General features: G+C 35.8%; 1 protein-coding gene across 4 annotated transcripts in view; it reads right to left on the minus strand.

The window, feature by feature from the left end:
• Window positions 1-15713, minus strand: part of ULK4 (unc-51 like kinase 4) — a 220426-nt gene that overhangs the window by 111950 nt on the left and 92763 nt on the right. For 3 of the 4 annotated variants that reach the window (XM_010712967.3, XM_031553967.1, XM_019616587.2), the window contains exon 31: window positions 9623-9671. In XM_010712967.3, the coding sequence (XP_010711269.2) occupies window positions 9623-9671 (49 nt within the window). Of the gene's footprint in view, window positions 1-1599; window positions 2694-9622; window positions 9672-15713 lie in introns of those variants that run through there. The other variant, XM_031553968.1, reaches the window with a different exon arrangement.

The raw sequence follows: 15713 nt of genomic DNA on the forward strand, positions 1-15713 counted from the left end.
TTAGTTTTGCCTTCTCTCATTAAGGATCTCTTAATCTTGGTCACCTTGATCTTAGTTAAGAATCTGTTCAGAACTCTATTCAGCACCCACAAAAAGAACAGCCATATGTAAGGTACCTCCCATAACCTCCAAGAGTACTGTCAGACAAAACAACTTTACAGAAACATTCAGCAATGTTTTACGTCCACCCAAACAACCCTGCCCCACTCTCTGTCTTGGATGTAATTCACAAAGGAACTCCACCATTGGTAGAAGATTCTGTTGGCTCAGATAAGAGAGGAATGGGAGTGGAGCAAAGCGAGCAGAAAATTCATTGTCACTTCAGCAAGTCCACCTTGCTTACCTGAAGGTTAAAGCACACAAGGAATTACAAAGTAGGAAGCTGGTGAAGAACTCAAAAACCTGAACTCACCTAGGACTACTGATTGGGATCCAAGTCCAGAGGATAGTTAACATATGTAATTAGTGGTAGGACATAGTACATGGCGGCTTTTTCCCATGCTAGGAAAAGTAGGGTGGTTTTCTGTTTGTTACATTGTGATTTTGTAGGGGTTTTTTTGTTTGTTTGTTTTTGTTTTTTTCTTAAAATGGACTGGATTGGGCAAATCAAACCACAGAACTCTGTATAGCTGAAGGCACCTTTGGAGTCTGTGATTTAGGCAGCTCTGCTGAAGCAGATTGCTCAAAGATACCTAAAGAGATCATGGGAGTTCTGTATCCCATACTACAACACTGGACAAATATTAGGGTTATGATTACTTCTTAAATGAATTTGACAAGAGTTTAAATGATGACATTGTCACAGATCCCAGTCACAATGACCTGTCTGTGCCAATTGCTAGAGTTACAGTTATTACAGAAGAATCAAAAGGACCGGGGGTCCTTGATCAGCAGTAAGACATTGTGAAGCTACTCTGTGAAATGTTCTCTGGACAGCTGGAAAGATACAGACAGATCTGCTCACACAAGGCAGAAAATTTGAATAATAATCACTGTTATTTCTTGAAGTGCAATACAGAAATAGCAGTAATCACATTCACTATTTCTGCAAAGCACAGGTCTGCACACCTTTTAGCACTTTTGTGATTTCCATCTCCTGTATGCTACAGCTAGCTTCAAAACTTTAGTACAGCCTTTTATATATTCACATTTATTATCCATAAAAACATTGTTGCTCCAGAACAAGGTAAGAAAAACTACCTGGAAACACTTATGAATATTGTTTATACATGAGTTTTCTTAGACTGCCTAGCACTGAACATAAAATAAAAAAAGTTATATAAGCTTAAACACTAAAATATTAGTGCCTTGCAATAGAAAGCAATTTTTTATTTTTTTATTTTTTTAAGATGAAAATACTTGAACTCCCTTCCCATAAAAGAATGTAATGCTATCAGAAATGCTGTGGACTCTTTCATGGCCAGGCTGGATGTGGCTCTGGGCAGCCTGGTCTGGTGGTTGGCGACCCTGCACACAGCAGGAGGTTGAAACTAAATGAGTATTATGGTCCTTTTCAACCAGGGCACTCTATGATTTTCCCCTCCCCTCCCCCCACCCCCTCAAAAGTGAAGTTTCAGATGATTTTGTAAGTAGCTTTATTCCCTCCTCCAGCAGGAGGGATAGTTCCATAGTTCCAAATACATTTCCCAATAAGAAAAAGTGACAGAAGGTTATCTGTTAGTAATATCTTTTCCTTTTTAAAACCCATTTTATTATTCACAACATCAGTCTGTAACATTGAGTGATTTAAAAGACAGCTCTGCTTCCCATCATATATTTTTCCTCATCCACCAGAAATCCTATGATATTAGATCTATTCAGATGTATAGTAAAACATAGAATGTTCACTTTTGTTTAGAATTTGTACAGTACTTTTCATAACAAAATTTGAATACTTCCTAATGTCTAATTAGTTAATCAGCACTACATTCCAGTGATACAAAGAGGTCGCTCTGAAAGTAATGCTTCCTAATTATCTTCATGGAAACTACAACAGATACAAAGAGCACAATATCACTGTTTGAGCAAGTCCTCAGCTACAAAACACTGTTCTCCAACAGCTACCACCATTAGTTGTGCATTTGCACCATCAATGAACAAGAGCTTGCATGTCACACTCAGAAAATCTGCACCAATGGAAGTAACTCAATGTTTCACAGATGCAATGGCAGCATTGAGGCTGCCACACAGTTCATCTTTCATTGGCCCAGACAGATGGATGTCAGAAGGCATCAAAATTGGAATAGACAGTGGGTGTGGTAGGACAGTGCAGACAAGATTGCAGCGTGCTCTGTGTTCTTCAAACTGGTATGGGCCCTGCTGTTATCATGTTACAAGAGAAAGGTTCTCTTCTTCTCTGGTCTGACTACAGAAGTTCAAACCTCCTACTTAGTCAGCATTATGATATAGCAGTCAGAGCTGGTGGTTCATCTAGGTTTCAGGAAATCCAGAAGGACTGCATCTTTGCCATCCCACGAAAACAGTACACATCACCCACTGAGGGCTGTGCCTTGATATACTTCTTCAATGAGAATGCACATGTTGTCACTCCATGGACTGACATCTTGACTCCAGCTTGTAATGGTGACACCACATCTAGTCACCCCTACTGAGGTGACCCAGGAAAATGTCACCTTCAGCTTCATGTTGATTCCAGAAGTCCTGAAAAGCTTGCATATGGTGTTCTTCTGTTCCTATGTGAAGAAATGTGAGACTAAACTGGTGCAAATTTTGCAATTTCAACATTGCCACCATTGTTTCCAACATACTGAAGCCAATATTCAGCTCAATATACAGTTCCCCAGTTGCCATTTGCCAATTCACAGAGATGAACTGATCGAGACAATCTTCATTTTATGGTGTGATAGATATGCATATCTGTCTGGAACGTGGCTTGTCACCACTACTGAAACACACCACCCATTGTCTCACTGTACATCCACTGTACAGTGTACATCATAAAGTGTACATCATACAGCAAGCATCAATGGGTGTCATTTTTCCACATGGAAGAATTCAATCCCACTGCTTTGCTTCAGATGTAGTTCCATGTCAGATGCCACTTATCAGACTGCCCCTCTGCTGCCAGCTATCACATGGTAACAAAATGTAATGGAAGACTGGTGGGAAGGTTCAAGCCCTACTGCCATCCCACCAACACTTCTTCTGACATCATGGGCCAACATAATAAAATAGGAGGCATTACTTTCAGAGCAGCCCTTGCTTTTATACATAACCTTACAAGGTCCTGCTGGCACCTCAACAGGCCTAGTTTCAGAATGATGAGCACCAAATTCCGATAGTTTTCCTAAGACTAAGTGTCCTTAGTTGACACACAAAGGACAGAAGCACACTGACTGGAAAAGGTTTATATAATTTGCCCAAGCACAAGGGGAAAAAAAATAAATGTGTCAGCAATGGAAACAGGAAGCAAATCTCTAAACACTCAGAAATCTGCCAAACAAGCCTATTCTTCCCACTAATCAAATAATTTGGTAAATCCCCTGAAAATCAGTTTTTCATCAAATTGTCATTTATCACAAAGGCACATTTAACTACTACTGTTCTGACCTCTAATCTAAGGAGTTAACATCAGTGAAAAGTATTTGACTCAAGCATCTCTACAAGAACAGATGAAAATCAGTTCTTAACATCACTTGGAAAAATAGAAACAAATCCCAGCAATAATTCTTTCAAGGTCACATAGAGAAAGGAAGTAATTCCATGTCTGTTTAAAGCTAGCATCTTATAAGAGGAATCTTTTAGCAAGTTTTCAAACTGGTATGTGCAAGAGTTTTATTTATACAGTATTTCTTTCACTATTCTAAGCTCATGATCCACATAAAAAGAACAAAACAAGTGGCATACTTTCCCTAGGAGACACATAAAGCAGCTGCTCCACGTAAGAGCATGTTGTTGCCATGTGGTCCCCAGCCATCGCAACACACTACAATCACTTCTGTCACTCTAGCTCATCTTTGCATGATGTTTCTTCAAACCATATTGGTCTTACACATGTAGTGTCCATATACCAGTTGTGAAGATATCCTCTACCTGGAACCAGCTATGGGACCTGAGGCAGCAAAACACCCAAGTATTGATTAACCTGCAGGAGAAAGCTTTGTATCTTCTTAGCCCCCTATTGCTGTAGCCACATTACTGCTGTAAACTAAACTGCTAGTCCAAAGTGAGATGGGAATGCCTTTCTGAATTGTTGCCACACTGCAGCACAGAAAAGCCTTAAAATTCTTGGCTACAGTAAACATATTGACAGTCTATCATCAGTTACAATTATATTTAAAAGCCAAATCTTGCTCCTACTAACATTAACAGCCAAATGCCTATACAATAAAAAGGTCAAGAAATTTTCTTTTGTTTATCCGCATGCAAAAACACTATTTGTCATCTAAGATAAGGGAAAAATAACATACAAGGGATTCTCATTATTAACCACATTCAGAAATGGGTTTTATACCATGCATTTTGGCTGGTCACAGCTTCGTTGCTAGGAGTTAAGCAACTACACTTTCACAAATGTAACTGCTAAGAGTTCATCCTGTCTGTTAACATTCAAGTGTTAACAGTTATGAAGAAAGATTGACCATAAAAGATTCATAATCTGACTCAATACTAATTGAATGTTTATGAAAGTATAGATATATAGATCACTTTCTTTGAAATGAGTGAAAGAAAGGTTATTGATTAAAGATACCTACTTCTGAAAATCCATTCCTCTGGTAAGATTGTGTTCCCTGTTAAAAGTTTTTCAGAGAGTTACGTTTAGACATTTATTTCCAAGAGTATACATTCTGATCTGCAAGCTTTTCCCTTCCAAGTAATTATTCCTTTTCAGTCAATCTAGATGATGTTGGAAGTTTCAAACATCTCATCTTTAACTAAAAGTGCTTAAACAAGTTACATGAAAAGAACGTTTCTAGAGAAGAGCCATACCAGATTCCTTGAAAATCAGAAGTTAGCATGTTGCACCTTATTTCCTTTTACAGGGTCTTCTATGGACTTTAGAAATACAGCTATTCATTGATTTAATGTTCAAAAGAGAATAAATATAAAACCTTACTAAACGTTGACATGAAATTCTAACAAACTTAAATGTTAGTTTGGAAGAAGAGTTATACACACTGATCATTAAGGCATTCTTTATGTGCATTACATTTGCTTTCTTTAAACCGTATCTTTTTTTTTTTCAAATCACTGAAAACAGGTGACTTCTAAGATGGTCTAACACTTTTTCACTGATTTTCCTTTGACTCATCTTCAAATATGAAGTTTCTTTGAAAATAAGCAATCATTTTGCGCTATAAACCATCTATAAGAAACAGATTTTGGTACTTTTACTTCTGGAAGTCCTTACAGATTACATGAAATCTATTCCTAGCCTGTCACAGCAGTTTTATACACTCTACCACAACATAGGATTTGACCATCTAAGGAAGTAAATGTAGGCAATATACATACTTCAGAAATAAATATATATATATATAAATGAAGGCTCTTAAATATTACTGCAGTCCATCCATTAGAAATCTCAAAAATCACTCAAGAATCTAACTTCAGATGCCTTATAAATGCAGATATTCCATAAAAGCAGGAACGAGCAGAGAAACTACACCAGAATGAGCCACCAAATTTCACCATTTCTTATACAGCATTAAATGCAGTCAGAAACAGGAATATCACAGAAAAAAGCTAATGAAATAAATGCCATTTCCTGTTCTTTAAAGCAGATGTTGCCTACCTGTTCAGGCTCGGTTTGGTTTTTCATAGAAGGCTGAAGCTAAATTAAGTATTGTGTATGACTTCAAACTGGAGCAATCTGTCTACAGATACCTCTTAGCACCAGTATCAGTCATCCCTGGCAAGCACATATTTTAAAGAGGAACATCAGCCTGAAGTTCATTTACAGCATATGTGCTATGTAAATCCTTATTTGGACAAATCTACCACAATATGATCTGCTTTCTTGAAAAGGTGTTACCCAAATAAAACTGGGGTCTTTTGGTGGTTAATGCTGGTTTTTATTTGTTTGAAGTATGAATATATTCAGCTAACACTTTTTCCTATTATCATGCCTAGCTCATGCTTCCTTCTTTGGAATAATGAACTCAATTTTGAATTGAGATTACAGAAAAGAGAGCTAAGTACAACTTCCAAGAGGATCATCATCTGCCAGAATAAAAATGGCTTTGAAGCATTTGAGTGTTTGAGCACAGGTTTAATTATTCCCCAAAAAAGTAAAGCAAGTTTCTGATCAAAATGTGGACCTGCTAGTATCATGCGCTTCGTAATCGTATTTAATAATAAAATACCATTTACAAGTACAGTAACTTTCAATCTTCCTAGCAAGTAATTTGCATTAGAAGGAAGAGCCCTTAAATCCAAATTGTCACATTTTTCATGGTATCGCTGACCTTTAAAACACAGCATTTTGGAAAAAAACAAAACTTTTGACAACAGACGCTGAAGTCTGTGAGATGCTGGCATGTTAATACACAGGAAATTTTAATAGGATGAGCAGAGAATAGGCTATTAGGCTTTAGAAAGAGCATGCCACTGAACCTCCAATCACAAGCACCATTACCTTTAGCTTTCTAACTTATCAGCAGAAAAATAGCATTTCACCAACGAGACAGAATTTCTCTTTTAGGCAACAGCTTAGATTCAGATAGCCCTAAAGGAAAGCTATATAACATTTATGATGTGTGAGAAGTTCCTCCCCAACAGCAGATAAGATCCACTCAGAAAAGCAATATAGCACAGAAAATAATATTGATGTCAACTTCAGTTTCAGCTACTTTTAGGCTAGCAGCCTAAAATACAAACACACAAACTACAAATCTGACAGAAGAGCATTTCCAATTCTGTCAATCAGCTCAATGTAACAGTAAACTGATATTCAAAAATAATATTTTGTATATAACACATTTCAGATGATCACAGGTTTGACACAGTGAAATAGAAAACACCAGAGGTGGAATACTAAGGGTACAGCAGAAAAAGGTAGTAAGAAAGTATAACAATCCACAGCAACCTCTTCTGCTGCAACCCCATCGATTTAATCAAACATATTTTCTATTTATATCTTGCATCAGTCCAGCTTTTGGTATCATTTACGTCATTGTACAATTTGCTTCTATTTTTAATCTTGTTACTAAGGGGAGTTTGCACCATTTAAATTATGCACATTATGTTGCCAAATTTCCTTATGTTTTTCAATCCTACACTGTTCTGAATACACTCCTGCTTACTGTTAATCCATCTGCCTTTCTGCGGATACGAATACTTACACCAATACACATCACTACACCTTCAACGACTGCGTTAGATATCACAGCAAGACAAATGCTCACCCATACTGCAGCCATACCTTCATATTACTTTGTAGAAATACAATCAACACAACAGCTAGTGCCAGGATCTCAAACAAGGGTGCTGATAAAATTATTTTGCATTCAGGTGCAATGTGAAATTCCCCTCTGAAGTTGCGCAACAAAGGGCTGTAAACAGGTCTTTCACACATCGACAAAGAACACTATCAATCTACATTTAGAAAATGTAATTAATATGATTAATGAGTGCTGGAGGTTACTTTTTTTGCAACTGTAACATTCACAGAGTTGCAGACACAAAGGGCATGAACTTTGGTGTAATTTGGTACACTTGGTGCAATCAAGCGGAGTTCTAAGAGTGAATTGGTCCAGATACTTGCTACAGGATGAGAAATTGCCAAAACTCAGTCTTAGGGGTTAGGTCACAATCCAGGATAAGCAGTACATAGTAGTGCAACTCTACATCAACGAACAGCGAGAGGCAGTCATGTTAAAACATATTTCCTGTGAACTGCCTGGTATCTGCAAACCACCACATCTGTGCTTCTGAGAGCTGGAGTAAGATACCAAACAGCCCAGAAGCACAGACTGCACCTACAGACACTTTGCAATTCAGAGTCCATCCTATTTCACATCCTAGAAGAGTCACTGCAAGGTCAGTGGCATCGTCAGCAGTAATGTGAGGTGCACTTTATGGTACAGAGAAAATACACTGGACATTTGGTTTCTGCATAGAAAACTATGAAAAAAAAGTGATACTTCTGAGCTTGATGGTGGATAGCTATACATTATTTACCGAGAGTGTACCTACAAAACATGCTTAGTAAAAAGTATAATTTAAAATGAATAGTTTAGGGTCTTATAAAATTCTAGGTACAATAAAAGAAAGCTCAACATTACCCTATTGGATGAAACAAACAGAAGTATAAACCTAAGAAAAAAATAGATTATGGACTGGCACTGAAAAGCAAGTGATATGCAGCTCCTTTCACCCATACAACCATGAAAATGATTTCAGAAATCTATAATGAGGGGCTTGTTAACTCATTCTGGTTACAAAGAACAGGTTGGGTAAGAATTTTTCAAAATCTAGTAGAATTTCTAGAAACCACCTAAATTTCTATTCAACACATCCTCACATGCACCCTCCTGGAAAACAAATATACACGTACTTTTTTGGCAGTTAAACCTCATGATACCAACACTAAGTGAAGTTCCATATTTTACTGTGTTCTTCTCTTGTTGTTACCTATCAGCAGACTTAACCTGGGATAAGTACTACTTATGAAACACTGAAGTGTTGCTTTTGTTGTGAATGCTCATCAGAAGAGTCAGATTTGTACATGTACGTATACAAAATATGATATGTCATTGCCAAAGATGTTAAATTAAAAAAGGTCATCTTGAAACAGATTTAAGATGACATGTAACAACAACAAAAAAATCACTGCAAAGAAAAATAGAAAACTCAAATGTTTAAACCTAAAAATGGAAATTCAAATTTGATTCAGAATCACATTTCTACCTTCTGAATATGACTGAATTTCAAGAATGATGCAATAGGAAGGATAATTCACGTGCACTGCACACATTATTCACATTTTGTATTCATCAGGAACAGGCTTACACTACAGAACACTCACCTGACAAGCTCATGAACAAACAGGCTTGAAAAAATAAGAGTCTGGAAATTATCAGTGAGGAAACTGTTTGACAGGACCCAGCTTCCAAACTATCCCACAGATTTTTTTTTCTTAACACATCTGTTTTGCCACATTCCAGAGGTGTGGAAACATTACCAATTTTTTCCTGATCACTTATCACAAGCGGTACATTCTATTTTTGGATGGAAATCCAGCATGTTACTATGAAAATCATATCATTGACACTTGATATTGGAAGAAATTCTAAAAGAGAACAGCAGTAGTTTGCCTTATCATAACCAAACTCTGGTTTGATTCTGTTAAATAAAACAAGTTGCTCATTATTAGTTGCTTGGGTTGGACAAATACATAGCTTTAAGAATAAAGCTCATTCCATTTTTCAGAATTTTATTTGGATAGAAAAAAAATGGAATTTTTACCTTATAAAAGAAAGGCTTTATACAAATAGCCAGTGAGAACCATATACATGCTTACATTTAGTAGATTCTTTGAATTAATAGACTGTTCACTATCAACAGCTTACAAATATTCTTTATTTAGCTTGCTATTTTGACATGATTGGAGATATGATAGATATCTATTAGTGTACATATACATAAAAATTATTCTTACCAAGATGACTTGGAAAAGAGCTGGAAAAAGATGGTTTTCTTCCACAAGGCTGTAAAAACACATTTAAAGATTTTAGAAGAGAGGAAATAAATTCTTATTTAATATACTAAACACGTAGAAGGAACAGAACGGTAGAATAAGCATTGCCAAAATCTATGACCCCAAACCTCAGTCTCTGATTAGCTTCCAACAAAAATGAGCTCCCTTTCAGCTATCAAATAGAAACAGCACCATAGTGCTGCTTTGGAAATTACTTCTAGATCTGCTTCATTGACGCAATTCAAGTGAATGAGTGGTACAGTAAGTAAATTAGTATTTTTTAAAAGGCAAAAAATAATCAAAATTCAGAAATACAATACTGTACAGATTATGAAACAGTCATCGTGCATCAACTAATTTGAATTAAGAGATTCACAGCATACAAGATGAAATTATAAACAAGCTGTGCGTTGTTTTTTGAAGCATGCTACATTAACTAACTTCTTGGGTTTAACATATATTAATACACAACACACTTGCACCTACTTCCCTTCAAAGAATTGAGGAGTGGTTACCCAAAAGAATTTACTTCTGTTTTCCTGAATTTCAGAATCTATTCAGAAGAAAGCAGAATATTCTCAATAAATAAATAAAAATAAAAAAATTCCAAAAGCTTTATGTCTGTGAATAAAGCAGATGTGTATCTCTGTCACAAGCAACATGATGACAACAGAATTATAGGTGGGTCACTCTGAAAGTAACATTTCCTATTTACCTCCGTGGAAACTATAAGAAAGAGTACAATAACACTATTTGACAGAGCAAGTTCTCAGCTACAAAAAACACTATTTTTCAGTACAGTCACCACTATTTCAGCTATGCATTTATGCCAGCAATGAACAAGAGCCTGCATGCCTCACTCACAGAGGTCTGTACCAGTGGAGATGACCCTCAGTGGCTGTTGCCACTGCTGAAATGCATCACCACTGCCTCACTGTGCTGGCATCCACTGTTTGCTATCCAGAAATGTTCAGTAAGCATTGGTGAATGTTGATGGGGAACACTGATTACCGTGTGGAGGAATTCAATGACACACCTTTACTAAACATGCACTTCCACAGCAGATGCTATTGAGTCAGACTGACCCCCTGCTGCCACCTCTCACACAGTAATCATACTTCTAACTAAACTTTCCATTTCATTTGAATTTTATGTTTAAGTAAAAAGTGAGGGCAACAACAATACTAGTGGCTTGAACACGTATGTCTTATGAAAAAAAATGATACAGGCAAAATGATCCATGACAAGTAGAAACTGCATAACATATCTCAGGATGCAGCTGTGTAATATTTTAAAAAGAAATGAGCAGGGATTGTGTGGAAAGGAAACCAGTTCAATCAGTCCACTGGTATGTGCCCTTCCACAACAAGCTAGGACTTTATTCTGCCTAATAGAAAACACAATTGCTGGTTCTCAAAAAATTACTAGCACAGCTAATTTTAAATCGTGAATATTTAAATAGGAAATGAATTTCTGAAAGATCGTCAGTAAATAACATCAACTTCATTCCAGTAGTTGTTGAAACCACCATTTTTTTTTAGTCCAAAGTCCTAGGTAATAGCCATCAGTGGACTCAAATGACACTGATGCCAAAGGACGTTAAAAAAACCCAAAAAACAAACATTTGAGTGTTAAGGAAAAAGGAAATACTTTTGTCCCCTAGTACCAAAGTACAAGAACATAGCAAAAGGAATATTTGTTAAAGACCATCAATGATATCTACTAGTACATAAAAAAAGTTGGTCTAAAGATCTTGACCAGTTCAGAATTTGTGTGAATATAATAAATAAAACTAATAACTTCATTGCTATCAGCTGGGAAAAAAGGGAGGTGGAGCATGGCTGTCCCTAAGTGTTAGAAAGTCTTCCTAACAAAATAACCTCTCAGGTCCATTGGAAGCTTAAATTACAGCAGTACTCAGATAAATTTATCCTTTTTTGGTGAATCCCACAGAATAAAAATCCACCACTGAAATGGAACGGTTCAAAGTCATCTCACTGCCTTACTTTCATGTCATGCCTTTCAGAAGCTGTGCAAAGGCAAAGAATGATCTTACTATTGATTTTTAAGAAATATTATACCAAGACACAACTCACAGTAGTGTCTACCATAGAATACAACAGGGAGAAGATCTATTAGGGCTTCCAATTATTTCAGAGTCAATTTTCTTGAACAGTGTTATTCTTCACTTCCAGTTCCTAACCCTTCTCAGTAATTCTAGTTTACATTTCAAATGACCCAGGGGGCAAGGAGGAAAAAAAGGATGAAAAGAGTGTGCAGGTAAAAAATTATCTTGGATGTCAAATAATTGGATTTTTTTTAATGCTTCACTTTTTGCAGTAGACAGAAACTGGAAATAAACAACAATGAAGATCTCATCGTAAAAAATCAATCTTTCACTATTATACGATGGTATTTCAAAGAACTTTTAAAAGTATATGATTAGTACTAAAACAGGAAAGGCTGACTGATACTCATAAGTATAGCAAAACAAGATTTGAGAATTAAAGTAAAAGTACATTTTAACTGTAAGAAAAATATTTGAAGTAGGATATTTCTTTCAAATATCTTAGCCTCAGCTGTCAAAGTATGCGAAATTCAAGGATAACACTTTCAAGAAGTAGAACACAACGACCTGCCCAAAAGTACTGATCCACAGCAGTTTCGGGTTTTTTTATTGCATATTAGCAGTAAGATCATTAGTAGCTTTCAGTCATTGTGTGGTGAAAGAGCTTATTTTCAGTCCCAGCACAGGCTCAAAAAACTGTCTGTGGCACACAGATACTGGAAGGGCATCACTGCAATGCCAGTCAGTTTTCCAGCAGTCTCAGTCAGCTTATGGAGGGAAAGCAGAGTTCTTATTTTCAATTCCTGATCAGTTTCCAGCTTCAAAATCCATACTTTCATAGAAACGCCTTTCAATAGGTTTTCAACCACAGCATGCTGTCTTTTGCTGACTTCCCATTATGTTCTATAATTTTGCCTCTGCCTATTTACAAGCAGTACAAAATAAACTAACCAATATTAAAATAAGTCCCATTTTTAAAATATAATTTTTGAAATCACAATAAAATATTTCCCAGACAGGGAAACAGCAACTGTAATGAAGCAAGAAAGTTGTATTAAAATTAAAAAGTGAATAGCCTGAGTTATCGCTTCATCTATTACAAACCTATAGTGTGGTATAAAATAAGCAAACCAAGTCATAAGCAGTTTTGCTAAGAGTTCATGATATCAAAATGAAAAGCAACATGGACTTAAGAACAATACAGAGAGCAGTAATTCTGTGGAAAATGCAAACCTTACTTGAAAACAAAAAACAACTTCACCACCATTCTGTTTGAATGTCTATAAAATCTTCATAAAGTTATGAATTTTGAGTGCAGTCAAGTGAGTTATTAAAAAAAAATCTATCTACTTATGTACTGAATTCCTGAAGTTCAGGAATTACACAAACGAAAAATATCAATTACAATACCTTAGAAAGTGATTTTAAGGAGTACTACAACTCATGAAATTCTTCAGCGTAAGGATACAATTCAATAATCACCACAAGTTCAACTGCTGAAAGTTTAATAAATCTTACTTTCTTCAAGAATCCTAAAATACTTTAGCAGAGCTTTTTTTGTTGTTTGATCTTGAAGATGCGTATTTCCTGAAGGTTCTGTCAGACTGTGATTGCATATTTCATCAACTTCAAGATCAATAGCTAATGGAATATTAGCCTCACAAATAAATACAAGCAATGGCTATTTAAACACTAAGAAAGAGTTCACTTCTACAGTAGAAGACAAAAAAAAGACTAATTTTATTCAACAAGAATATAAGAAAAACTACTATTCCTGAGTTTAAAGAATTGTTTGAGGGCAAAGAAGCAGAATGATACCCCTTTCTCAAGTTCTGTTTTAACATTATATTGAAGAAAAAGAATCACTGATTTTTAAAAACATTTTCAGATTTTTCATTCGGATAACATATCCTGATGTTTTACAGAAAAATATCATATATAATAAATCAACAGCAGATTAGACAGGCTATTTCAACCATATGTAGGTATTTACACACATCTCCAAAGCCCTTTAAAAAAAGTTCTTTATACATTTATGCCCCTCAATTCTGAGATTTCAGCCCAAAATATATAGAATTCCTTAAACCTAAAATTAAAGTGAACAAAATAATTTTAATTGATTTGATATATGAAAAGAACCTCCTCAGACAATTTTGCAAGACCTTTTAGTCTTATTTGAAAAACACAGCAGTACATTAAGCAATTATTCTCTTGCTTCTGGCCTTCTATAACTAAGCATTCATGCCAGTAGAGATATTTGTTCAAATAAGGATAGCAAGACTGAATTTTTCCACAGTATAAATAAAGCTAAACTCAAGGGAAAGCTAAGTTCTTGTATGGACCAAAATATTTATTATTTTTGTTCCTAAGAAATTATAAACGCAGTATATAATATTGCAACATATAATGCATTTATAACTTCTTAGTAATAAAAAGAGGAATGAAGATGAGAAAAGTCTATAAGCTCTAAGTGTAAGCACATCCCTCCCCTAAAATACGGAGCAAAAATTTCAATGCACTAAATAAGAAAGATAAAGTAGGTTTGTGTCTTCAATGTAATTCTTTTGAGACTCCTTTCTCTTACATCTCCTGCAGATCACGAGATAGCAAAAAGCAAGGAAGCAGAAAAAGGACACTACACAGAGTTGTTTGGATTTGTTTTAAAATATGGCCTGTTGTACCTTTAAGACTTTTAACATACTTCCCATACTCATGCAGACAAAATTCTTACTGAATTTGAAACAACAAGAAGATTGACTGGGAGGAAATGGAAGCGAGTGGGTGAGATAAAAGCAAAGGTCATACCTCACACAGCAGAAATCATTTCTTCAGGCAGCTGAACAACATTGATTTCAAACATTTTCAATTCCTATGAATTGTCATTCTAGTACAAAACATTGATGTAGGCTGATTTAGCAAAAGAGATCAGTATATTAGTTTAAGGATTAATAAATTAGTTTAGCAAAAGGAATCAATGAGTACCAGTCCTAAAACTTCCCATGTTAACTTTATTGGTGCGTGAACAGCCTTTTTTCCCCCTCACAACAATCCTGCTTCACAGAAGCACAGGAGTCACAATAGACTACTTTTGTCTTTGCATCCATCAGCTGCAAGTCTTCCCCAGATTTCACATATATTGTTTTAGATAAGCATGCACTAAGACAGAAAGTTGCTCGTTACAGCCTAACAAGCAACAGAAATTTGCCAAACTGGGGAAAAACAGCTAAAGGTAAGCCAATAGTCACTGTGATGAAGTTGAAGGAGATATAGAAGGGAGGAAGAAGTACAACCACCTGAGATGCAACTGCACATGCCCAGAGGGACATTAGTATATATTAACAAGGTTTTTGAAAATAATGAATACGTATACTGATGTATTCCATATGTATATTTTAACTGTTTAAACACAATTTGAAATCTGGGAGTGCAAGCTTGATTTGTCAAGTTGCCTGGTAGGTATCATGAGAAACACTGGAATGTTACTTTCTAACATCACAAGGAGTTACAGAACTTTCCTCCTGGATTTTGGATGACAACACGAACGATGACACCAACTCTGAAAAATAGCTGAAGTTCAAAAGAGGGAGGACACAAGAGAAGGCTGGCAAGATTTCCAAAAGAAAGATGTCTTTTTTCACAAAAGCACTTGCACATTTCATAAGATTATAACAAGAACAATTAAGGAATGTGTAGGAGAAGAGTCATTAAAGTGAACTTAAGCCATCCATTCAACATTAGGAGTAAAATCTGAATTGAAAAGGAATATCAACAATTCAGCTTCTCGTTTCTGTAGAACCTGCAGTTCTTGCACATGTGATTACTTTTAACTGTTCTTTCTATGCAGAGTCTCTAGAGAAGAGCCTAGTAAATACTATGGAACTTACTAAAAATCCAAACCCATTTTCTGTTGCTCAGAGAAAGGGAACACAAGTAAATCTATTTTGCGCTGGAAAAAGATCCAGGTAAATACAAAGCCTAAATATA

Source organism: Meleagris gallopavo, chromosome 6 (assembly GCF_000146605.3).
Source record: "Meleagris gallopavo isolate NT-WF06-2002-E0010 breed Aviagen turkey brand Nicholas breeding stock chromosome 6, Turkey_5.1, whole genome shotgun sequence".
NCBI lineage: Eukaryota > Metazoa > Chordata > Aves > Galliformes > Phasianidae > Meleagris > Meleagris gallopavo.